Here is a 27609-nt window from a genome sequence, read left to right on the forward strand (position 1 = left end):
CCAAAACTTTATCCATATTCACACAAATTTTTTTTTCTGATTCAATCACGAAATTAATTGATCCAATTAATTTTTTTATTGAAATGTTTTCACTCACAGAAATGATAGTATGAATTAAAAAATTAATTGGAAGTCAATTAAAAATGTAATTGATCCAATAAAAAAAATTAATTGATATTATTAATTTTTGTGATTGATTTTTGTTTCAATTAAAAAAAATTGTTACATCAATAAAATTTTTAATAGAATATTTTTTAAAACTCAATTAAAAGTTTAATTGGAAAAATGTTCGTGAAATTTTTTTCTGTGTTATATGACACGTAGATCTAAATATAATATCGGGCCGCTAGTTTGAAAATACATAGTATGAAAATATTAAAAATTCCAATTTTGTATCCCTTCGTAACCGTTATTTCAAGATGCCTTATTGATATAAAATTTTATGTGCAGTCAAATCTCATGTATTGAATTGACTGTATCCCTTCGTAACTGTTATTGCCAGATGGCTTTATTGATAAAAAAGTTTATATGCAGTCAAATCTCATGCGAGTGGTCGTCTACTTTTCAATAATCGCAAATGTCGAAAAATTAATTTTTTTGAAGCTGGAATAGTCGAATAGGTCGACTTTTTCAAATTTTTAAAATCTACTTTTCCAAATTTTGAAAAAGTCTTTTCGATTCTCATTATAATCTCTAGTCTAGAATACATTTGATATGTACATTTTCACACAGATGATATATCAAAGTTTCTTTTGGATCTGATGACATTTACAACTGCAAGAGGCTCCAGAAATCAAATATAGATACCGGTTTATTATAGAGGACTATATACATATAATTATTTACCGATACAAACGAATTTATACATGGTTGTTAGGTTAGGTTAGGTATAGTGGCATCCCGATATTTCAGGCTCACTTAGACTATTCAGTCCATTGTGATACCACAGTGGTGAACTTCTCTCTTATCACTGAGTGCTGCCCGATTCTATGTTAAGCTCAATGACAAGGGACCTCCTTTTTATAGCCGAGTCCGAACGGCGTTGCACATTGCAGTGAAACCACTTAGAGAAGATTTGAAACCCTCAGAAATGTAACCAGCATTACTGAGTTGGGATAATCCACTGCTGCAAAACTTTTTGGTGTTTGGTCGAAACTGGGTTTGAACCCACGACCCTGTGTATGCAAGGCGGGCATGCTAATCATTGCACCACGGTGGCTCCCAAACATGGTAATTAAGTATAACAGATAGTGTGAGAACACATATAGAATTTGAAGCAAATTGTGGTATCAGGAGCATTTGGAGAAAATATTACCAAAAAACTACCAAACAAAAAAAATCTTATTTATTATATTTTAATACAAAATTTTGTCAAAATTTTATTTCCATAGAAAATTTTGTCAAAACTTTATTTCTATATAAAATTTTGTCAAAATTGTATTTTTGTTGTTTTGATCTCACCTTAAAACCATTGCGTTGACTAAACTACAAAAGTAGCTTAACCCTTTCACTACCGATGTCCACTTAGAAGGACATTCGAAAAAGATTCCAAATTTTATTTTCTCACTTAGTTTCGATTTATTTCTCTATGTTATTTTAAAGTAGAGGCTTTAATCTAAATAAGCTATAAATATTTTCCATATTGGTGAGCACTAAAATATATTTTTATAAATTTAGGTTAGTCCATTGTGATACCACATTGGTGAACTTCTCTCTTATCTCTGAGTGCTGCCCTATTCCATGTTAAGCTCAATGACAAGGGACCTCCTTTTTATAACCGAGTCCGAACGGCGTTCCACATTGCAGTGAAACCACTTAGAGAAGATTTGAAACCCTCAGAAATGTCACCAGCATTACTGAGGTGGGATAATCCACCGCTGAACTTTTTGGTGCTCGGTCGAAGAAGGAATTGAACCCACGACCTTGTGTATGCAAGGCGGGCATGCTAACCATTGCACCACGGTGGCTTCTTTAACAATAAACAAAATCTATGAAAATTTGAGACAATTTTTCTACTGTATGTTTCTATACGGATGAAAAAGACTGTTTTTCATATGTTTGGCTATAAACATTATATGTTTGGAACACAAATTTTTAAACACAATATTTTTGAGTGCAAGCATATAATGTTCATAAACTAGCATAACATGTTTGGGACATATATGTTAATATGTTAGAACATATTATGTTTGGGACATAAAATGTTTGTAAATATAAAATGTTTGGATGCAAACATATATTAATTTAGAAATAGCCTATAAACATATATGTGTTTAGTAGCTTGGAGCGCTATTTAACAGGGAGCGATATTGAATTAAGTTGGTGGTTGTTGCTTGTTATTACAAAATTAACATTTTATTTTTCCTTGGGCAATTGATCAGCTACTTCTTTGATCCTTACAAACTGTGTGGTCCGCTGTTCGAATCCCCGTCCGGCAAAAGGTAAAATTAAAATAAAAAAAATCATACAATTGAATAATTTCTTCTACAATGTTTGAATTACAGAAAAAGGTGCTAAGAACTAAAAAATCTCGTGGAAGTGAGAAAGATGTTGGGGAATATACAATTGGGCAGAAACAAAATTTTGAGCATTCAGGTCGAAAACCTATGTTGTTAGCACCTATATTACCTGTTTATTTTCATAATTCGTTATGATTGTAAATATATAAATAAATAAATAAAATTTTGAGCACAATATTGTTTGGGAGAATTTTTTTAAGCATATAATATTTTTGGGTGCAAAATGCTTCCAAACATATTATATACATAATAACATATTGTTTTTTGGAAGACAACATTATTGAATTTGGATGCAAAAATACAAAATGTTTGAAACATAGACTACCCAAACATATATTGTTTAGACTAATATGCTTTCAAACATATTATATATTGGAAGAGATCAAACATATAAATGTTTGGGCAATACCCAAAAATGTATATGCTTGAAGCAAAATATGTTTGGGAGTATATGTTACAGAAGCGATTTTTTGTGAGCGTGTAGTAAATGGACATTCATACAAAAAGTGAAGTGGGTTCTCAAAATGACAATTTTTGTTCTACATGCTGTTAGTACTAGTAAAAACAGAAGACAAATGAACGTTTTTAACATTAGGTTTATTTCGGTAGTTAACCAACAGAGGATAATAATGTTTGTCAAGTTTATTTGGGCAAAGCCCTATAGGCTGCAAGATGGTTGGATGGACGCACGTTTCGGAATTACCACATTCCTCATCAGCATGCTCTACTTGCAGCAAAACTATTAACCAATTATCACAATAAATTCGGGTAGTTCACTAAACCCAAAGTGAACCACACTTGAACCTTCCTTTGCTGGTTAAGCTACTCTTACCGATTCTTAAATACCCACCACCAAAAATCAAATATTATAGTTTCCTTTGAACATCTCAGGGGAGTTTGATGACAGGTATTTTCCCAAGCTGATCAGTTCAACCAGTACGCTTCCCGAAAATAAATGTAAAGATTTTACCTATGAAGACTAGATGAGATTCTGGATTAATAAGAACCATTTTTTGTTTGATTTTTACAGGAATCATAAACATTTCTTGTAAGTGTACAAGAAAATGATGAACTAACGCCTTGACTTGAAATCTTAAATCTGTAGATTTTTACCCCAATTATTTAAATGATTACGAGAAGTAAAATCAGGAAATTTTACATTCAGTTTCAAGCGATTTTCATAATCAGTGCACCTTCTGTAACTTCAAGATCTGAAATCGGTCTATATGGAGGCCTTACCAAATGGACCTATAAAAACTAAATCATATACACTTTTTTGTGGGTCTAAAATGCCAGCATATTTTCAATTTGTAGCAAATCGGATAAAAGCTACAATTTCTAGAAAACCTAGGAGTTAAATCGTGAGATCGGTCTAATGCGGGCTATGCCAAAAACATGGAGGGTACACACAATATTCAGCACATGTAATTGTAGTTCTAGAATCTAGACCTCAAATCGGAGGGTCGGTTTATAAGGAGGCTATATCAAAAACTATACCGATACACAATATATTCGGCACACCTCTTTATGGTCCTAGAATATCTCTAGATTTCCAATTTCAGGCAAATTGGATAAAAACTACGGATTCTAGAAGCCCAAGAAGTAAATCGGTCTATATGGGGGCTATATCGAAACATGGTCCGATAATCACCATTTTCGGCACATATCTTTATTGTCCTAGAATACCTCTAGATTTCCAATTTCAGGCAAATTGGTTAAAAACTACGGATTCTAGATGTCCAAGAAGTAAAAACGGGAGATCGGTCTATATGGGGGCTATACCAAAACATGGACCGATACTCCCATTTTTGGCACACCTCTTTGTGGTCCTAGAATACCTCTAGATTTTCAATTTCAGCCAATTGGATAAAAACTACGGATTCTAGAAGCCCAAGAAGTAAATCTGGAAATCGGTCTATATGGTGGTTATATAAAAACACGGACCGGTACTCACCATTTTCGGTACACGTCTTTAGAGTCCTAGAGTACCTCTAGATTTCCAATTTCTGGTAAATTGGATTAAAACTACGGATTCTAGAAGCCCAAGAAGTAAAATCGGGAGATCGGTCTATATGGGGGCTATATCAAAACATGGCGCTATACACCCCATTTTCGGCACACCTCTTTATGGTCCTAGAATACCTCTAGATTTCCAATTTCAAGCAAATCGTATAGAAAATACACTTTCTAGACGCCCAAGAAGCAAAATCGGGAATTCGGTCCATATGGGCGCTATACCAAAACATGGACCGATAGGCACCATTTTCGGTACACTTTTTGATGGTCCAAAAAAATATTTCTAGATTTCCAATTTCAGGCAAATTGGATAAAAACTACAGATTTTATACGCCGAAGACCCCAAATCGGGAGGTCGGTTTATATGGGGACTATATCAAAACTTGGTCCGATATAGCCCATCTTCCATCTTATGGAAGGCTATAACGTGATTGCAACTGACAGAAAAAAATTTCACGAAAATTTTTCCATTTAAAGTATTAATTAATACAAAAACATATTCAATTAAAAATGTAATTGATTTAACAAATTTTTTAATTGAAACAAAAATTAATAGTATCAATTTTTTAATTGGATTAATTAATTTTTTAATTGACCTTCAATTAATTTTTTAATTGACCTTCAATTAATTTTTTAATTGATACTATCATTTCTGTGATTGACGACATTTCCATTAAAAAATTAATTGGATCAATTAATTTCGTGATTGTATCAGAAAAAAAAATTTGTGTGTACTATTGCAGACACCGACTGTTTTTTAGTGAAAGAATGAATGCACTTCAACCTTTTCGTAGTCAGTCCATCCGACATTAAGCTTCCTATCCAAAAAGCAGATTTGCAGTCATATTTTGTTGACATTATTAAAAAACCTCTGTTAAGAAAAATTATTTGACATTGTCACAATTCAATATTCCTGGCATGTCCAAAATATCGTTATAAATATAAGGCAATTTATTTTTAAAAACCCATCCCCATACATTATATAGGAAATTCTGTATTTTTTTTTTTTTTTTTAATAAAATAAAAATAAACCCTAGTTTTTAGAAACCAATCAAATGTACTAGTATTTTTTGTTTAAATTTTATTTTCTTGTTTTTTTCTTCTTTGTTATACTGAATGAATATATCGCTTCTTATCATTCAAATTATTTTAACTAAGATGCAAATAAAATATTACAAAAAAAATCTAAATTAAAAAATCAATTAACAAAATAAAAATAATTAAAAACTACACACATTTAATTGTTTATATCTTTTGTTTGTTTTTCTTTAAGCTCCAATATATGTACGTAAAAAATAATTAATATATTTATAATCATTAAAAAATATCGAAATTATTATTATTATTATTCACATTAAGAAGAAGTGTGTTGCATTTTTTTCGTTCAATTGTTTTTTATGCTAATTGCGGACAGAAAATCTAGGGATATGAACCTCATCATTTTATGGTAAGGGATTGATCCTCTATTGAATAAAATAAATCAATTTTTTTGTTTTTCAAAAAGAAAAAAGTATAGTCATATTATATAGATGTAAGTATTGCCTTTGGGGATAGGAGGGGTTTTACGGTATGAGAGTCATCATATGGTATAGAAGTCATAGAAGTTTCAGGGAAGATGAGTTGATACTCGAAAAAAAAATCCGAATGATTTAGATTTTCTTTTAATTGTAAGGGCTTATCTTTACTAAGGATTATGGAAAATAGTTTGACGCATCCATTTAATATTCATAAAAACAAAAACAAAAAATATGATCTCTGACACTGAGCTATGTGAGAGAGGGAGTTTTGCTTTGTTGTTTTGCGTTTAAGGGAATTAGAAAAGTCTTTAATCGCTGTTGGTTGTCATTTCAATTCAGGGTTTTTAAATATTTGCCTTGCCAATCATTATATTCATTGATGTAGGGCGGGGGCAGAGACCTTAGGTAGATGGTATTAATACTCGTAGCAAAGCAGCAGCTTCATCACCATCATCATCATATCATAGAGGCAATCTATAATTTAAATATATATTTTTTTATTTCTTCACATATTAATTTGCTGTGGTTTTTATTGTTGTTGTCTTCGTATTCGGCTTTTCATCAGATCAGATTAGATTGTTGCTGTTGAGATTATTGGTCTATTTTATTGGTTTTAATTTTTGTCTCTTGTTGCTGTTGTTGGTGTGGTTGCTTCCTTTGTCTTGTTTTCTTTTCTTTTGTTTTAAATTAAAAAAAATGAACACTTTTCAACTGGTGGGAATTTTTTTTTCATATATGATTATTTTTTATTATTTTGGAAATCTATTGCACGCAACATGAATTTTTATGGCCATTTTTGTGCTTTAGCCTTGCCTTGGGCTTGTAGCGTTCCAAATATGATAACTGCTTGGCATTGATTGCTCCTCGTCGTTTGCTATAGTGGAGAGAGAGAGAGAGAGAAAAAAAAATTAGCATTCACATTATTTTTTTTTTAAGGATATGTACTTACTCTCTTATCATTTCTACAGCTGCCTCATATTTAAGACCCAATTCAATAAGAGCCAATGCCACCAGAACCGGTGCACGGCCGAGACCAGCGACACAGTGCACAGCAACACAAGCTTCGGGATTCTGTTGATATCTGTAAAAAAAAAAAGACAGAGAAGAAAAAACAAATAAATGATTAGAAATTTATATCTAAAAATTTAGAAAAATATTTCACAAATATTTCTTTTGGTGCAAAAGGGATATCACATATACGAATATTACAAAATTGAAGACAAATGACAAATGTTTCAAAATGGGAAAATTAAATATGATGGTCTACTTAAAAAAAACGACCCTGCATATATTTGCATACTTTCAGGTGCCCAGATATATTGGCTATTCGGATATGACTTTTCGTATTTTGACAATAGATGTCGTATATCTGCAGTGTTAGGTGAAATTTTGAGATTAATTTAACAAAACTAAGGAAAAAAGCTCTTCAGCTATTCAAAATGAAGAAATTCGCTATATTTACACCCATGTTCGCAAATCCACTACCAGGTGAATGTGAATCAAATCCACGATTTTGATGTCCTACACTCCACATTCAGCGGAATTTTCGTGAAATTAATTCACTAGTATTAGTCATGGTGAAACTTGAATTATGTCCATGATGGGTGAATTAATGCTTAAAAAAATACTGACATAAAAAAATTTAAATGTCTTGTTTTATAATACATGAGTTTTATTAAAAATATTTATTTATTTACAATAAAAGTCTCTTGATTCCACTTATTTAGATTTCCACCCTAGTGATTTTTTGGTGATTTGTGCAACCCAGCTGATTACAGAAAAATTCAAAAGCTGTCGTGGAATTCATGACACCAAATTTTCATGTTGGTGTATTGGTCATGAATAATAGAAATATGGTTGAAATTGATATCCGAACATGGGTGTTATTTTCTTATAAAAAAATGAATTATATAAAAGAAGGTTCCTTGTTATTGAGCTAAACATAAAACCGGGCAGCATTCATTGATAAAAGAGTAAGTTTAAATAGACGAATCCCTTGAAAAAGCCAACGGATTGGGCAAAGAAACAACAAAAAGAAGGAGAGTAAAAGAATTTCGATGTTTGGAGCAACGTATCATCTGCGTTTATAAGAAAGTACTCACATAAAAAAATTAGAGGTTTTATTACAACATTATAAATTTAATAAAATATAATGAATTAAAAAGGGTTTTTGGTTTCTTTATTTTTTCAAAATTTAATTTCTATAGAAAATTTTATCAAAATTTTATTTCTATAGAAAATTTTGTCAAAACTTTATTTCCATAAAAAATTTTTTTCAAAATTTTATTTCCATAGAAAATTTTTTTAAAATTTTATTTCTATAGAAAATTTTATCAAATTTTATCAAAATTTTATCTATAGAAAATTTTATCAAAATTTCTTTTCTATAGGAAAATTTATCAAAATGTTATTACACCCACCACCATAGAATGGTGACGGGGGTATAATAAGTTTGTCATTCCGTTTGTAACACATCGAAATATCGATTTCCGACTATGTAAAGTATATATATTCTTGATCAGGGAGAAATTCTAAGACGATATAATCATGACCGTCTGTCTGTCTGTCTGTTGTAATCACGCTACAGCCTTCAATAATGGCGCTATTGTCCTGACATTTGGCACAGATTCGTCTTTTGTTTACAGGCAGGTCAAGTTCGAAGATGGGCTATATCGGTCCAAGTTTTGATATAGTCCCCATATAAACCGACCTCCCGATTTGGGGTCTTGGGCTTATGAAACCCCTAGTTTTTATCCAATTTGCCTGAAATTGGAAATCTACAGGTATTTTAGGACCATCAAAAAGTGTACCGAAAATGGTGCCTATCGGTCCATGTTTTGATATAGCTCCCATATGGACATATTTCCCGATTTTGCTTCTTCTCAATTTGCCTGAAATTGGAAATCTGGAGGTATTCTAGGAAAATAAAGAGATGTACCGAAAATGGTGAGTACCGGTTGATGTTTCGATATAGCCCCCATATAGACCGATCTCCCGATTTTAATTCTTGGGCTTCTAGAATCCGTAGTTTTTAACCAATTTACCTGAAATTGAAATCTAGAGGTATTCTAGGACAATAAAGAGATGTGCCGAAAATGGTGATTATCGGACCATGTTTCGATATAGCCCCCATATAGACCGATCCCCAGATTTACTTCTTGGGCTTCTAGAATCCGTAGTTTTTATCCAATTTGCCTGAAATTGAAAATCTGGAGGTATTCTAGGACCATAAAGAGGTGTACCGAAAATGATGATTATCGGACCATGTTTTAACATAGCCCCCATATAGACCGATCTCACGATTTTACTTCTTGGGCTTCTAGAATCCGCAGTTTTCTTTTACCCGATTCGCCTGAAATTGGATATCTAGAGGTATTCGAGGACCATAAAGAGGTGTGCCGAAAATAGTGAGAACCGGTCCATGTTTTGATATAGTCCCCATATAGATTTTACCCAATTTGTCTGCAATTGCAAATATAGAGGACCATGTTTTAACATAGCCCCCATATAGACCGATCTCACGATTTTACTTCTTGGGCTTCTAGAATCCGCAGTTTTCTTTTACCCGATTCGCCTGAAATTGGATATCTAGAGGTATTCGAGGACCATAAAGAGGTGTGCCGAAAATAGTGAGAACCGGTCCATGTTTTGATATAGTCCCCATATAGATTTTACCCAATTTGTCTGCAATTGCAAATATAGAGGTATTCTAGGACCACAAAGAGGTGTGCCGAATATATTGTGTATCGGTATAGTTTTTGATATAGCCCCCTTACAAACCGGCCCTCCGATTTGGGGTCTAGATTCTAAAACTACAATTAGATGTGCTGAATACTGTGTGTATCCTGCCATGTTTTTCTATAGCCCCCATTACACCGAACTCCCGATAGAGAAGGCGCACTGATCTTAAAAATTGTTTGAAACTGAATGCAAAATTTCCAGATTTTACTTCTCGTAATCATTTAAATAATTGGGATGAAAATCTACAGATTTTAGATTTCATCATTTTCTTGCACACTTATAAGAGATGTTTATGATTCCTCTAAAACTCAAACAAAAATTGATTCTTATAAATTCAGAATCTGATCTAGTCTTCATAGGTAAAATCTTTACATTTATCTGTGGGAAGCGTACTGTTTGAACTGATCTGCTTGGGAAAATATCTGTCATCAAACCCCCCTGAAATTTTCAAAGGAAACTATTATATTTGATTCATTGTGGTGGGTATTTAAGATTCGGCCCGGCCGAACTTACTACTGTATATACTTGTTTTTATAGAACATTTGCTAAAAAAATTATTTCTATAGAAAATTTTGCCAAATTTTATTCCTAGAGAAAATTTTGTCGAAATTTTATTCCTAGAGACAATTTTTAAAAATTTTCTTCCTACAGAAAATTTTGTCAAAATTCGAAAATTTTGTTCAAATTTTATTTCTACAGACATCAAGGACCTATCTACGAGTAAAAATCAACCATTTTTGATAAAAATCAACAATTTTTTATAAAAATCAGTCATTTTTGATAGAATTCTACCAACTTTTCTATAGGAAATTTTATCAAAAGTTTATTCCTAAAAATAAAATAAATAATAAATAAAAATTTTTGTTAAAATTTTATTCCTAGAGAGATTTTTGTCAACATTTTATTTCTAGAGAATATTTTGTAAAAATTTTATTCCTTGAGAAAATTTTGTCAACGTTTTATTCCTAGGGAAAATTTGGCAAAATGTTATTCCTAGAGATTTTTTTTTGTCAAAATTTTATTTCTATAGAAAATTTGTGAATCTTGTTGGACTGCTTAAAAAATAATCCTTCTGCTTATTGCTTGTATTACACACAAAATCACTAAAAATTTTCCAATTAAAATTTTCTAAAAAAAAAAATTCAATTAAACATTAGGTTAGGTTAGGTTATGTGGCAGCCCGATGTATCAGGCTCACTTAGACTATTCAGTCCATTGTAATACCACAGTGGTGAACTTCTCTCTTATCACTGAGTGCTGCCCGATTCCATGTTAAGCTCAATGACAAGGGACCTCCTTTTTATAGCCGAGTCCGAACGGCGTTCCACATTCCAGTGAAACCACTTAGAGAAGCTTTGAAACCCTCAGAATTGTCACCAGCATTACTGAGGTGGGATAATCCACCGCTGAAAAACTTTTTGATGTTCGGTCGTAGCAGGAATCGAACCTATAACCTTGTGTATGCAAGGCGGGCATGCTAACCATTGCACCACGGTGGCTCCATTAAATTGGTTCAACAAATTTTTTTAATTGAAATAAAAATCAATCACAGATATTAATAGTATCAATCAAATTTTTAATTGGGTCAATTAAGTTTTTAGTTAACGTTGATTGAAGAAATTTCAATTAAAACTTAATTGGATCGTGATTGAAAACAAAAAAATATTTTTTTCTGTGTATGATTCGGGCCATTCGGTACACTTTATAACAAATTTCGATCTCATGCGCAACATAGTTACAAGAAACTATAAAGTGGAAAAGTAAATCACAAAACTAAAAATATTTTCAAGATAAATACAATAAAAAAATCACTTATAAAAAATTAATGAAAAGATAAACAACATTTGGAATATATATACACAGAAATTAAAACCTTTTTCGTAAGAAAATTCGAAAAAAAACGTTAACAAAAACAAAACATGGAGGGAGAAATAACCTTACCTACAAGTGGTATCTGTATCATCAGTGATTTTTGTATTATTTAAATTTTGATATTGTAAATTATTGATAGTGTTGTAGGTAGTAGTAGTAGTAGGAGAAGTGGTGGTGTTGGTGTTGGTATTTGAATCTGCTGTTTTATGAGATTTATGTCGAAATGAGAAACGCTTGCTCCTCATAAAGGATGCACGAGAGGAAGAGGATTTCTTACTAAAACTACAAAAAAAGAAAAAAAGTAGAATTTTGGGATAAGAAGAAATTAAGGGAAAAATGAGAATTTTTAAAACTCATCGAAACAAGAATATAGAACGAACAACAACAACGAGAACAAGGCAAATAAAACTTTGTGGATAATTAAGAAAAGAAACAAAAAACAGGACGTCGTTATGGACAAGTTCATTTTGTTTTTAAATTTAGTTAGAGTTTAGCACAAAAAAGCTATGGATATTAAAAATCAATAACAGCAGTGTTAATAGCATTAAAATGGATGGGATTAATACGAAACGTATATGGATTAATAAATGTGTACTTATATTGTAAAAACACACATCAAGGCAAATAATTTCTATTGGCAACGAAATGAGTAGAAATATCATCAAAACTTGGCAAAAAAATCTAAAAATTTGCAAAATAAAAAATAATGCTGATAGTTTTCATACAAAACCATAATATCGCTCTGACCTACTACTACTGTGGGTTTAAAGCAAAATAATTATCAGAGAGAATAAAAAGACAAGAGGACGAAACTGTGAAGCGAAACTGCATCAGTAGGTGGCAGTCATGAGGAAAATTTCTCTAATATCATGCAGTTTTTATCGGAGCTTCCAAAGATTATCTGAAATAACAAGATGTCTATATGCTTCCTCTTTTTTCCAATAGGCTCATGAGTTTAGGTCCATACATGTATGAGAGAGTTTGAAAAAAATATGGATATGATGTTACGAATTTAAAAAAGAAAAGAAAATGACGAATTTTCAATTTGGTTAATAGGCCTGTTTCTGCACTCTTTTCATTCAACATTTATGCCAAAAGAAATTACTTCAAGTAAATTGTGTTTATTTTTATTTTGTTGTGTCTTTATTTGCAAATAACATTTCCATACAAGACATAATGACTAATATGGTTTATTTATAATTATATAATGATAAAAATGGCAATTTTAACGGCTAAACTGGAACTTAATAGTCACTTTAAGATGTAAATCATTAAGAGATGTTTATTATGTTCCCTGGTGTTCTTTCTGCGTTAAGTTTTCTACAGTTTTTCTGAGAAAATAGGAATTTTTTACTTTACACTTTTAATAAACCAAAATTAACTTCCCTGCCAGCATTTCAATGTTCCATTTCATCCTCATCGCTACCACAAACTCGTAAGTGACACTGCAACAATCGCCAACTGTGATAGTATTTTGCCATCACTATTCGCATGAAAGTATTTTGCCATCACTCTTGTTACAAGAGCCATTTTATATTTTGTGAAACACCAAGCGCAACTGGCCTATTATAATTTATTTCAATGAAAACGAAAATAAAGTGCTGAAAACGTTGTTATTACGCTTAAAATTGTGAAAAGTAAATTGGTGAACAATTTTTAACTTTCCAAATGGAATACAGTGATAGTTTTTCAAATATTTTTCCAGACACGCTGCCTCCATTGGGAATAAAAGTACTGGCTGATAGACGCTACAACATTTAACTTACAACTTGTAACTCAACATCAATCTCTTATTAATGCATAAAAATGTGTTAAATGTGATGTGATAGCCATTTATACGGAGAATTTATAAATGTTTCATAAAATTAATAAACTTCTAAACAATCGTGTTTTACTTGACCACAATGATTCTTTTACAACTATCTTAAAATGCACTTCGTCTGATTGCTTGAAGGGGCTCTTATTGGCGTCCTTCTAAATGTATCCAGAAGGGCTCCTAATAATTGCACTCATGCGATACTTTTTTGTAGTAACTTGGCGTGGTACAACTTCTCAATAGTGACGGCGCTTTTCCGAGGAGTTTTGGATATCGTATACGACTGTTTTCGACGTAGTGGGGATTCTCTGAAGCGCCCCCAAATTCAAAAAATGTTGGCAGGGTTATGAAACACGCACGTAGTAGCGGCCAATTCAAAATGTTTCCCTCTTTCAACTTTTTTATTTGCCAATTATTGTTTTTTAGCTCTTTTTGTTCATGCTTTTGTCTAAACGAAAAATTCAAGAGTCACAAATTATTACACATTATTGGTCCCCAACAAGCAAAATAGATAACGAACGTGTGTGAACCTAAAGTCGTGCACTTTTATCTATTCAAGACCAAGAGGCAATTTGGACATCTTGTTATAATTACAAAGTCTTTGGGAGCTTCTCTCAAATATCATACAGTTTGCGTCAGCGTCACCCAGTTCAGTTCTCTGCCGACCTTAGGAAACGTAAGGAAAATAGGATTAAGAACCTACTTTGGTGTAACAAATTTTCTTTTTTAAAGATGTTTTAATTCCATTAAATTTTTTGGCATACAATTTGAAATTATTACTGCCGATACCTTTATAAACAATTTATCAAAACAGCGCTTCGACCGCAACGTCGGTAATACCAAAGCTGCAGGTATTGTGCGACATCTACACGGTTGACATTTGTTGTTTTTGTAGAAGAGAAATTTTCGTCCTCTTGTGTTTTTATTCTCTCTGTAATTATTAGCGACATGGTTGCCACTCAGCCCAAAAATAATCTACCAAAATTTGGAAAAAAATTTACCAAAAAACTACCAAACACAAAAATCTTTTTTTTACAAAATTTTATTTCTATAGAAAATTTTGTCAAAATTTTATTTCTATAGAAATTTTTTTCAAAATTTTATTTCTATAGTAAATTTTGTCAACATTTTATTTCTACACAAAATTCTGTCGCAATTTTATTTCTATAGAATATTTTGTCAAAATTTTATTTCTACAGAAAATTTTGTAAAAATTTTATTTCTACAGAAAATTTTGTAAACATTTTATTTCTATAGAAAATTTTGTCAAAATTTTATTTCTATAGAAAATTTTGTCAAAGTTTTATTTCTATAGAAATTTTTGGCAAAATTTTATTTCTATAGAAAATTTTGTCAAAATTTTATTTCTATAGAAAATTTTGTCAAAATTTTAGTTCTATAGAAAAATTTTTCAAAGTTTTATTGCTAAAGAAATTTTTGTCAAAATGTTATTTCTAAAGAAAGGAGTATTGTCAAAATTTTATTTCTATAGAAAATTTTGTCAAAATTTTAGTTCGATAGAAAATTTTGTCAAAATTTTATTTCTATAGAACATTTTGTCGCAATTTTATTTCTATAGAAAATTTTGTCAAAATTTTATTTCTATAGAAAATTTTGTCAAAATTTTATTTCTATAGAACAATTTTGTCGCAATTTTATTTCTATAGAACAATTTTGTCGCAATTTAATTTCTATAGAAAATTTTGTCAAAATTTTATTTCTATAGAAAACTTTATCAAAATTTTATTTCTATAGAAAATTTTGTCAAAATTTTATTTCTATAGAAAATGTTGTCAAAATTTTATTTCTATAGAAAATTTTGTCAAAATTTTATTTCTAGCGAAAATTATTGTCAAAATTTTATTTCTATAGAAAATTTTGTCAAAATTTTATTTCTATAGAAAATTTTGTCAAAATTTTATTTCTGTAGAAAATTTTGTCAAAATTTTTCAATTGAATCAAAAATCAATCACAAAAATTAATTGCATCAATTAATTTTCAATTTGCATCAATTAATTTTTTAATTGACTTTGGTGATTGATACTATCATTTTTTGTGATTGAAGACATTTAAATTAATAATTAATTGGTTCACTTAATTTCGTGATTGAAGACAAAAAAATATTATTTTCTGTTCGTATACTTCAATATGAATATGAGTTCGAAGCATTTTCAAAAACGATAGGATTTTGTTAATAAAACTGTTGTCAGCATTTTATATATTCTAGTGCTTTTCGATCGCTTTGGATTAGTACATGCTTGAAACATTGGATTTTCAAGCCTTTATGATATCTTACTGAAAGAATCCAATACAAAATATCTTATCAAAGTTGGAATAATATTATAAAATTAATTAAAATGATCACATACCATGATAGAGAGTCTATTGAAATAGAAAAACTGAAATCTTATCGCAATATGACAATATTGTATTTCTGAATAACTATCTGATTGTCTCATGGTAATGAATTTCATAACTTCAACATAGATTAGTTTAGTATATGGGTTGTTAAAAATCAAACAAGATGTATCGATAGTGACATTTAACAAATGAATGGAAAATCATAATTATTTATTTACATAAAAATCTAAATTAATGTCTCACATATTAACCAAGCAAAAAAAAATTAGAAGTCCTTCCTAAGTCATACATCCTTCCTGAGTGTTCATCCAAAAATATTCTTCTCGATATGGACCTAATAATCACGTCACGAGGTGTTCTTTTGAGATGGTATATAAGAAACATTTGCTTCGCACAGTTTCACGAAATAAATTATTATTTAAGGGCATTTAAAACTCAGCAAGGACAAATAAGCTAATGAAAATTTTCATAAAATTTTATAAGAATTATGGATAAAAAGAATTGAGAAATCGAAGAAATGTAACCCTAATTCTTAAAACCCTAGACTATCTGACAACACACTAAAAAAACTATCACCAAAATGTTTCCAATTAAAAATTTAATTGAATTCTAAAAAATTTCAATCAAAAATTTAATTGCTTCAACAAATTTCTAAATTGAAACAAAAATCAAACACAGAAAATAATAGTTTCAATTAAATTTTTAATTGCATCAATTAATTTTTTAATTGACGTTGGTGATTGATACAATCATTTCTGTGATTGAAGAAATTTCAATTAAAAATTAATTAGATCAATTAATTTCGTGATCGAAGGGAATTTTTTTTTCTGAGAAAGATTCAAGTAGAGCTTCTCAACGGCAAAAGTGGATCGGATATACGATTTACCGTAAAATATTGATTTGTGCAAAATTGGTTTTATTTCCCTAGAGGGTTCACAGTCTTTTGAGTGTATAAAAAATGGTCCACCTTTTTAAATTAATGTACCTTTGCACTACAAGTGACACTTTTTATGCCACTATTTAGAAATTCTCAACACAGAAAAAAAATCACAAAAATTTTTCTAATTAAAATTTTAATTGAGTTTTAAAAAATATTCAATTAAAACTTTAACTGATTCAACAAATTTTATACTTGAAACAGAAATTAATAGTAATTTTTCAATTGATACTATCATTTCTGTGATTGAAGATATTTCATTTAAATAAATAATTGGATCAATTAATTTCGTGATTGAATCAGGAAAAAATTGTTTTGTGTGAACGGTAACACTGGATCGGACTATATACGATCTACAGTAAAATATAGATATATTTTAGGATTCTTAAAGGCTCAATGTCGGCCGACATCAGGGCAATAAAATTCGGGCCCTATTTTATACCAAAACAATTTTTTTTTAATATTAAAAAATTTTCCTTAAAAACAAAACATAACAGGTTGGCTGATAAGTCCCCGGTCTGACACATAGATGGCGTCGCTAGTATTAAATGCATATTATTTTTATAGAGTACCAACCTTCAAATGATTCGTGTCAAAATTTGACGTCTGTAAATCAATTAGTTTGTGAGATAGAGCGTCTTTTGTGAAGCAACTTTTGTTATTGTGAAAAAAATGGAAAAAAGAATTTCGTGTTTTCATGAAATGCTGTTTTCTGAAGGGGAAAAATACGGTGGAAGCAAAAACTTGGTTTGATAATGAGTTTCCGGACTCTGCCCCAGGGAAATCAACAATAATTGATTGGTATGCAAAATTCAAGCGTGGTGAAATGAGCACGGAGGACGGTGAACGCAGTGGACGTCCGAATGAGGTGGTTACCGACGAAAACATCAAAAAAATCCACAAAATGATTTTGAATGACCGTAAAATGAAGTTGATCGAGATAGCAGAGCCCTTAAAGATATCAAAGGAACGTGTTGGTCATATCATTCATCAATATTTGGATATGCGGAAGCTCTGCGCAAAATGGGTGCCGCGCGAGCTCACATTTGACCAAAAACAACAATGTGTTGATGATTCTGAGCGGTGTATGCAGCTGTTAACTCGTAATACACCCGAGTTTTTCCGTCGATATGTGTCAATGGATGAAGCATGGCTCCATCACTACACTCCTGAGCCCAATCGACAGTCGGCTGAGTGGACAGCGACCGGTGAACCGTCTCCGAAGCGTGGAAAGACTCAAAAGTCCGCTGGCAAAGTAATGGCCTCTGTTTTTAGGATGCGCATGGAATAATTTTTATCGATTATCTTGAGAAGGGAAAAACCATCAACAGTGACTATTATATGGCGTTATTGGAGCGTTTGAAGGTCGAAATCGCGGCAAAATGGCCCCATATGAAGAAGAAAAAAGTGTTGGTTCACCAAGACAACGCACCGTGCCACAAGTCATTGAGAACGATGGCAAAAATTCATGAATTGGGCTTCGAATTGCTTCCCCATCCACCGTATTCTCCAGATCTGGGCCCAGCGACTTTTTCTTGTTCTCAGACCTCAAAAGGATGCTCGCAGGGAAACATTTGGCTGCAATGAGGAGGTGATCGCCGAAACTGAGGCCTATTTTGAGGCAAAGGAAGGAGTACTACCAAAATGGTATCAAAATATTGGAAGGTCGTTATAATCGTTGTATCGCTCTTGAAGGGAACTATGTTGAATAATAAAAACGAATTTTGACAAAAAAAAGTGTTTTTCTTTGTTAGACCGGGGACTTATCAGCCAACCCGTTAGTAACCACAATTTGGCTTACAATGAACATAATACAAGTAATTAATCACTTTACATTAAAACAGCTGAGAAAAAAATAAAACTACATATAAAATTAAAAATAATAATAACAAGCTTAAATTTAAATGCATACAAAGAAGCCAATATTTGTTTTTTATTAATTTTAATAAAAAAAAAAAATACAAATTGCTTTAATATTTTGATACTCACTTTTGTTTTAAAATCTCAAACCATTCGTCAACAACATTCTGCGGCGGGAAAGTACCATCTTCGAATGCTAAATCTTTAACAGTGATGCCTTGTGCTTCCAATTCCTCAGTGTTATAACTGGGCTCACAGACGCGAACAACAGTATTGACATTATTTTTCTTTAATTCCTGTAATTCAAATAATACGTAAATTAATTTGAGATAAATTCAAAAGTTGTAAGAAAAGTAAAACAAGAACAAGTAAAAACGGTGCTAAGTTAGAGAGATCCAAATTCATACCAATTCCCATAGGGAATTGGTATCATCAGACAGACATACAGACCAGTTTGGAGATCTACACTAGATGCTTAGTTTCAGAATGAGCCAATTCAAAGGACTTCGGAGGGTCCCTGGACATTAGAGAATAATTGGAATTTAGAGTGATACTGTTAATGTACCCAAACAATGAATGCCATCGGTCCATGTTTTGATATAATCCCTATGTAGTCAAATCCTCTTATTCTACTTTTTTGTTGTATATGCTATAATGTTTAAATTTTTTGAAATTTTTTTTCACATTTTTGTGCCATCTTTTTGTCATATTGTGCCACTTTTTATTTACATTCATCAATACTGTAAGATTTTTTGTACATTTTGAACCCAATAGCGTTAAGGGTTAAGATTACGAAAATGATCGGTGTTCTAACAAAAGTTGAATTGAACACGTGTTCCGCCTAAAAATATGCAAAGAATTTTTTTCTATATTATATAAACATCCTGAATAAAATAAATAAATCTTCTGAATATTAAATTTCAACGAGTGGTTCTTAATGAAATGGGGATAACATGATTGTCAGGTTAGTGAGTTATCAGGGAGAAATTCTAACAATGTCCGTCTGGTCGTCTGTCTGTCTGTTGGAATCACGCTACAGCGCTTAATACACAGAAAAAAAATATGATTCATTCACGAAATTAATTGATCCTATTGATTTTTTAATTGAAATGTCTTCAATAACGAAAATGATAGTATCAATCACAGTTTCAATCAGGGCTGTGGAGTCGAGCCAATTTTGCTCGACTCCGACTCCAGCATTTTTCATCAGCTCGACTCCGACTCTGGAGTCGACTCCGGGTAATATAACTAAATCTCATTTTAATAACACTAATTTGTAGTTCTATTGTGGGGGTACCATAAGTGGATCGATATAAAGTATCGTATTTATTTATGTGTGCAAAAAAGGTCTTAATTTCACATTAGATGCCAATTGAACTCTATATTTCAAATTTAGGACAATGTTTAATAAATAAAATAATGGTATTTGTGGACCAAAATTATTGATACTAAAGGGTGATACGGTCAAAATTTGGTCAAGGGAAAACGCGTGTAAATCGGTGAAATCGTTTATTTAAAAAATCAAATTAAATTTCTTTTTCAAGTTCAATTAGTATAAAATTCAGGAAAAATATTCAGTTAGGCTTTCGCTTTTCCAAATCCGAATTGCCGGGCCTCACGCTTGACACCTGCCATCAGATTTTGTACAGCCACCTGCCTTGACACCTGCCATCAGATTTTGTACGCCGCAGAAAGCCAGTTTGCCTTGAGCTGCTGCTCGTCCTTAGCAGTTTTTTTTGGTTTTCTTTAGGTTCCGCTTGACAATAGCCCAGTATTTCTCAATTGGGCGTAGCTCTGGGAGGGTTCTTGTCCTTGGGAACCACCTGCACGTTGTTGGCGGCGTACCACTCCATACCACGCCTTTTTACCGTAATGGCAAGATGCCAAATCCGGCCAAAACAGTACGGAACAACCGTGTTTCTTCAGGAAAGGCAGCAGACGTTTATTCAAACACTCTTTCACGTAAATTTCTTGGTTGACAGTCCCGGAAGCTATGAAAATGCTGCTTTTCAAGCCACAGGTACAGATGGCTTGCCAAACCAGATATTTCTTTGCGAACTTTGACAGTTTTATGTGCTTGAAAATATCTGCTACCTTTCCCCTTCCTTTTGCCGTATAAAACTCCTGTCCCGGAAGCTGCTTGTAGTCGGCTTTGACGTAGATTTCGTCGTCCATTACCACGCAGTCAAACTTCGTCAGCATCGCGCTTTGGCCGTCGTATTTTGTTTATCATCGCGATTTGGAGTCACTACCTTCTTGTAAGTCGATAGTCCGGCTCGTTTTTTGGCTCGATGACGGTTGTAGACGATACACCCAGCTTATTTGCGGCATCTCGGAGAGAGAGGTTAGGGTTTCGCTTGAAACTACCGGCAACTCTCTTTGTCGTCTCAGCGGCTTCCGGTTTTCGATTTCCCCCCGATCCAGACTTCCTGGCTGTCGACAAACGTTCCCCAAACACTTTAATTACATTTGTAACGGTTGATTTGGCAACTTTTAGCGATTTTGCCAGCTTTGCGTGCGAGTAGCTCGGATTTTCGCGATGCGCGAGCAAAATTTTGATACGCTGCTCTTCTTGCTTGGACGGCATTTTGACAACTGAAGAGTGAATTCCAAAATCAAAATAGGAGCAACATTCTACACACACACACCTTCAAAATGAGGGGTGTTCAGGTTTTTTAAATGCAAAATTGAAGGAAATACGTCAAGTTTATATTGACCAAATTTTGACCGTATCACCCTTTATCTCAAATCCTTTAAATTTTTTGCGAGCTTTATAAAGGTTTATATTCCCATATGCATGAATTTGAATCAGAATCGATTTAGACAAAATTGTATATACTGTATACAAAATCTATGTACTTACCCCCATATGCAAAAACGTTAAAGAAAACTTCAAGCCTACTTTTACCTTATAAATTCCTTCGATAAACTGTCAATAAATTATTTTACATATGGACATTAAAATTTAAATCTAACGTTATGGGACGTTTAGACAATTTCGCAAAAATGCATTTATGATTCATTCATTGAAAAATTTGAAAACTTGAGTCATTTCTACAAGTTTTCGACTTAGCAGTGAGTATCAGTGAGCAAAATTTTATATAGAAATAAAATTTTGCAAAATTTTCTACAGAAACAAAATTTTGGCAAAATTTTCTATAGAAATCAAATTTTGACCAAATATATAGAAATAAAATTTTGAATGAGCATCAATAAGAAAAAAATTTTGAGAAAATTTGCTATAGAGATAAAATTTGACAATTTTTTCTAATAGAAATAAAATTTTGAAAAAATTTTAGAAAAATTTTTGTGTAGTAAATAAAATTATGCAAAATACTCTACAGAAACAAAATTTTGACTAAATTTTCTATAGGAATAAAATTTTGACTAAATTTTCTATAGAAATAAAATTTTGACAAAATTTTCTGTAAAAATAAAATTTTGACCAAATTTTCTAATAAAAAATCTATTACTATAAAAATTTTGGCAAAATTTTCTATAGAAATAAAATTTTGACTTAAATTTTTATAGAAATAAAATGATCAATAGAAATAAAATTTTGAAAACATTTTTGTGTAACAAACAAAATTTTCTATAGAAATAAAATTTTGCAAAATATTCTATAGAAACAACATTTTGACTCAATTTTCTATAGAAATAAAATTTTGACAAAATTTTCTATAGAAAAAAATATTTCTATAGTAATAAAATTTTTAATACCTTTTTTATAGAAATAAAATTTTGACAAAATTTGCTATAGAAAACAACTTTGAAAAAATTTTCTGTCAATATTCCACATATGTATATGGCCTTAAAATAAAATTAAAAAAAATAATTTCGATTGTTCGAAATATTTCAAATAAATTGATATGGGCATTAAAATGGATCGATCCAACCCATCTGCTAGTCTAACATTCTAGGAAACATAAAAAGGTAGCAGTAATTGGAAGTTGATTTTCATTTACAATCATGCTGTACATTGATCGAATGAATAACGCAATGGAAACTAATTTGCGTTAAAACTTGCTTAGTTACAAAAATGTGAAATGTTTTAAAAAATTTTGTTTGGTCGGAGTCGAGCAAAATTTTTACGACTCCGACTCCAGCAAAATCTTCAGACTCCGACTCCAAGACTCCGACTCCGGCTCCACAGCCCTGGTTTCAATATGAAATAAATTATTCAAAAAGCTTCGGCTTTGGTTAATCGACCTCTTGAGGCCGAAGGCCGATTCATGGCCTATTATCGATTTTTGGTCGAATGCCGAATGCGATGCTTCGGTCGAGCTCTTTATTACCTACATCAGTTCAGGTTTTTATATAGCCCCTAAATAAACCGATCTGCCGATTTGATTTTCTGGCCTTCTAGACACCGCAATTTGTATCCAATTTGCCTGATATTCGATATCTAGAAGTATTTTAGGTCCACAAAAATATTTTTCGAATATAGTATGTATCGGTCCATGTTTTAGTATAACCCTCATATAGACCGATCTTTCAATTTCACTTCTTAGGGCTCTAGAAACCATAAGTTTTTTTTTCGATTTTGCTGAAATTTTATATTTAGGTTTTTTTTGTTTTTTTAATTCAAAAAGGCATCTCTCGAATTTGGTTCGAGTGTGTTACGACAAAAAAGTGTTCAAAGGAAAGTATAATATTTGATTCATGGTGGTGGGTATTTAATGGCGTTTTCGATTCGCAAAAAATATGTTGCCCTACTTTTTTCCTTATTGCATTTTCGACCAAATGATAGCGTCATTGCAAAGTTATTTTTAATTCCCAATATTGTGAGAGATACAGGATCCAAAATCTATCACAGTGTCCTTCATATTTAGCTGTCAATTTCGAGAATGTTGCACCTTTTTCCCCAATCGAAATCGCCATAAGATTCAACCCAGACGCATATACTTGTTTATCATATTTCAGTGGACATGTGTACCGCCTAAAAATATGCTAAGAAATTTTTCTATATTAGATATCTACTGGAAATTGAATTTCAAGGAGTGGTTTTCAATGAAAAAAAAAACAATATTTATGAATGAAATGAGGGTGGAAATACGTGTTCCACCTTTTATAATAAGTGACTTTTTTTGTGGCACTTTTATGAAATTCTAAATGGTAACGGCTTAAGGTGGGTATTAAGTTCGAGTTTAGCCGCTAAAATCGCCACTTTTTCACGATTACTTTTCTCTAATAATCAATTAAAAAGATTATAAACTTTGCGAAAAGTTACTTTGGGATATTCCCCATCAAGTTTTAATAAAATTTGCATCAAAGAGGTACTAATTTATGCTGTTTTTACTGATTTAATTTCGGTTTTAGCGGCTAAACTCGAACTTAATACCCACCTTTACAGAAAACAAAATCCCGAAAATGTTTCCAATTAAAGTCTTGAGTTTTAAAAAAATATCCAATTGAAAATTTAATTGATTGAACAAATTTTTTAAATGAAACAAAAATCAATCATAAAAATTAATAGTATCAATTAATTTTTTAATTGGATGATCAATTAATTTTTTAATTGACTTTGAATAAATTTTCTTTTAATTGATACTATCACTTCTGTAATTGAAGACAAAAAATATTTTTTTTGTGTCTATATGGATCTTGAAGTTTTTCTTATCTGGCTTTTTACAATCACCAAATTAACGTGTTTTCTGTTCACAGGGCTCCAACATCCCTACCGTTTTTCATTGTTTCCTTGTTTTTTTATTTTTTTAATTCTCGATATTCATTCAACTTACCATAATATAATGATGTATGGTTACATCCGATGGCCGATCAGTGATTAGGAACTTCATTCCCTTAAACTCAATAAGAGCTGGCGCGGGACGTAAATCCTTTTGACGCATGTTGCTCATTAATATCAAAATACAATTTTGTTTTAAAAAATATGTATATGTATAAATATATATATATATAGGTATAAACAAAATAAACGCTTACAAACTTATCTCAATATATGTATATATTTATATGTGTAAGTAGGTATGCCCTATAAATAGATATAATAAATACAAATGAATTTAGAGTCGCGTTTTAGAAAAATGTTACACACACACACAAACAATAGAACAAATATCGGAGAAAAAAAACCGGAGAGAAATTATGGACTCAAATTTGTTTGGGTATCCCGAACACTCTTGTGTGATTCTCTCTCAAATTTAATTAATTTTTTTTGTAATAATTCGTATATAATATAAATTGATCTTATATGCAAATATAATTTAGCTGTAATTATTATTGGATGTTTAATCGATTTTTTTAAGTTTTTACAAAATGTTTTAATTCTCTCGTTTTTAGTGAGAAATAGAATAGTAAAAAAAAGAATTTTTTTTTGAAGTATGCTTTTAGGCTGTTTCTTATTTTCCTTTCAAAGAGAGATTTGTAGCGTTTTTCGTTTCTTTCTTCTTCTTTTAGGATTGAGTGTCTTTTTTGTATTGCAAATTTATTTTTCTATTGGTGTTTGTTGTATTAGAAAATGAGGTTACTTCAGTTTTCTTATGTTTTTAGGTTTTGATCAAACAGAAAATTATTGGAATTTTTTTTGTTTAGAAACTCAGAAAATAGTAAATTTTTTATACAATAATTTAAGACGGCTTATTCAGGATATTTTGTTTAAAATTTCTATAGTCTAAAGGAAGATATTTTTTTTTTTGTTTTTTGTTTTCTTAAATTCAGCGATTAACTTCCAAATTAAAATACAATTAAGTAAAATACAGTTTTTTTTGTCTTACAATTTTTTAAGCCAGTTGTTTTCCCTTAAGTACTTCAATTATCTTTTAAGTTCGTTTGTTTTGTTGTTGTTGGTTTTGTTTAGGATAAGTTTAACCTTTTTAAGCTTAAAAATTATCACAAAAAATTAAGATTTTTTTTTTAGAAAAAAATTATTTAAAAAATATTCACTTTTGTTTTTCTTCTAGACTTCTTCTTGTTCTTCTTTTTGTTTTCTTACAATAAATATCCCTGTTCAATGTTGATGTTGTTGCTGGATTCAATTTCCTTAGAATATTGCTGATTTAAAGGGGGGAGGGTGGTGATGGGTCTGTTGACGGCGAGGATATTCCCAAAAACTAATGAATTTTGTTTGGTGTATTTTTCAATGTGAAGAGTTTTGATGTGTTATTGAAATTGGTATTCTGTTATTGCTAATTGATTTGATGGTTAGCTCCTCTGATATGATGTGATAGCGTTATTTTCCCTTTATGGATTTGAATATCCTTTCTTTGTTTTCCCTTAATGTTGCACGATGTACGTATGTTGAATGATACGTTTACCGGCTTTTGTCTTTCTAAGGCTCTTGTCAAAATTCGTCCTTGGGTGTTTTTGTTGTTGTTTGCCTTCCCTTCTTAAACTTGCAGTTTCTTCGTCTGACTTTTAAACGCCTGCGTAAACGTTTTGATTTTCTTCTCCAGCCTTTGCCGCTATGGAAGTTTTCCCCCTACAAAAAAAAAATAGAGAAAAACATAGAATAATGTAAGCTTATATACTGGTAGCAAATCATAAATACAATGAAACTTTTCATTAAATAACGAAACATTTCATATTATTAATGAACATTTTCATTGTCCTAATGCTAAATGGCGTTTATGTCAATTAAACAAATTTTCGTTGGCTCAATTATCATTTTTTTTATACCCTCCACCATAGGATGGGGGTATATTAACTTTGTCATTCCGTTTGTAACACATCGAAATATTGCTCTAAGACCCCATAAAGTATATATATTCTGGGTCGTGGTGAAATTCTGAGTCGATCTAAGCATGTCCGTCCGTCCGTCCGTCTGTCCGGCTGTCCGTCCGTCTGTGGAAATCACGCTAACTTCCGAACGAAACTAGCTATCGACTTGAAACTTGGCACAAGTAGTTGTTATTGATGTAGGTCGGATGGTATTGAAAATCGGCCATATCGGCCCACGTTTACGTATAGCCCCCATATAAACCGATCCCCAAATTTGGCTTGCGGAGCCTTCCGGAGCAGCAAAATTCATCCGATCCGGTTGAAATTTGGTACGTGGTCTGAGTATACGGTCTCTAACAACCATGCAAAAATTGGTCCATATCGGTCCATAATTATATATAGCCCCCATATAAACCGATTCCCAGATTTGACCTCCGGAGCCTCTTGGAGGGGCAAAATTCATCCGATCCGGTTGAAATTTGGTACCTGATGTTAGTATACGGTCTCTAACAACCATGCAAAAATTGGTCCATATCGGTCCATAAATATATATAGCTCCCATATAAACCGATCCCCAGATTTGACCTCCGGAGCCTCTTGGAGGAGCAAACTTCATCCTACCCGATTGAAATTTGGCACATGGTGTTAGTATATGGTCTCTAACAACCATGCAAAAACTGGTCCATATCGGTCCATAATTATATATAGCTCCCATATAAACCGATCCCCAGATTTGACCTCCGGAGCCTCTTGGAGGGGCAAAATTCATCCGATGCGTTTGAAATTGGGTACCTGATGTTAGTATACGGTCTCTAACAAGCATGCAAAAATTGGTCCATATCGGTCCATAATTATATATAGCTCCCATATAAACCGATCCCCAGATTTGAACTCGGGAGCCTCTTGGATGAGCAAAATTCATCCGATCCAATTGAAATTTAGTACGCGGTGTTAGTATATGGTCTCTAACAACCATGCAAAAATTGGTCCATATCGGTCCATAATTATATATAGCTCTCATATAAACCGATCCCCAGATTTGACCTCCGGAGCCTCTTGGAGGAGCAAAAGTCATCCGATGCGGTTGAAATTTGGTACATTTCGTTAGTATATGGCCTCTAACTGCCATGTAAAAATTGTCAAATTTTATTACTATAGAAAGTTTTGTCAAAATTTCATTTCTATAGAAAGTTTTGTAAAAAGTTTATTTCTATAGCAATGTTTGTCAACATTTTATTACCATAGAAAATTTTGTCAAAATTTTATTTCTATAGAAAATTTTGTAAAAAATTT

The 27609-nt window shown here is 31.7% G+C and overlaps 2 protein-coding genes across 4 annotated transcripts in view; both read right to left on the reverse strand.

The window, feature by feature from the left end:
* Positions 1-6773: 6773 nt before the first annotated feature.
* Positions 6774-24513, reverse strand: PRL-1 (protein-tyrosine phosphatase 4A family member PRL-1). Of its 3 annotated transcripts, XM_075293573.1 has the most exons (5): positions 24381-24513; positions 18769-18935; positions 11735-11947; positions 7002-7133; positions 6774-6926 (listed from the first exon to the last, which is right to left on the reverse strand). In XM_075293573.1, the coding sequence occupies exons 1-5, from the start codon at positions 24495-24497 to the stop codon at positions 6815-6817; spliced, it is 741 nt and encodes a 246-aa protein (XP_075149688.1). In that variant the 5' UTR covers positions 24498-24513; the 3' UTR covers positions 6774-6814. The 3 variants fall into 3 exon arrangements, with proteins under 3 accessions (XP_075149688.1, XP_075149691.1, XP_075149690.1); XM_075293576.1 differs by lacking the exon at positions 11735-11947; XM_075293575.1 differs by having other exon boundaries at positions 6910-7133.
* LOC142223738 (uncharacterized) overlaps positions 24377-27609 on the reverse strand; it is a 42395-nt gene continuing 39162 nt past the window's right edge. The window contains exon 4 of the mRNA XM_075293577.1: positions 24377-26077. The gene's annotated coding sequence lies outside the window, so the exon portion shown is untranslated. The remainder of the gene's footprint in view (positions 26078-27609) is intronic.

Source organism: Haematobia irritans, chromosome 2 (assembly GCF_050003625.1).
Source record: "Haematobia irritans isolate KBUSLIRL chromosome 2, ASM5000362v1, whole genome shotgun sequence".
NCBI classification, from domain to species: domain Eukaryota; kingdom Metazoa; phylum Arthropoda; class Insecta; order Diptera; family Muscidae; genus Haematobia; species Haematobia irritans.

Excerpts from the sequence above, each read along its gene's own strand:
- PRL-1 (XM_075293573.1), bottom strand. The coding sequence starts at position 24,497 with ATGAGCAACATGCGTCAAAAGGATTTACGTCCCGCGCCAGCTCTTATT. Across the intron at positions 11,948-18,768 it reads TTTGAGATTTTAAAACAAAA|TTTTAGTAAGAAATCCTCTT; the intron begins GTGAGTATCAAA and ends CTTTTTTTGTAG. Across the intron at positions 6,927-7,001 it reads GCTGTAGAAATGATAAGAGA|CAAACGACGAGGAGCAATCA; the intron begins GTAAGTACATAT and ends TCTCCACTATAG.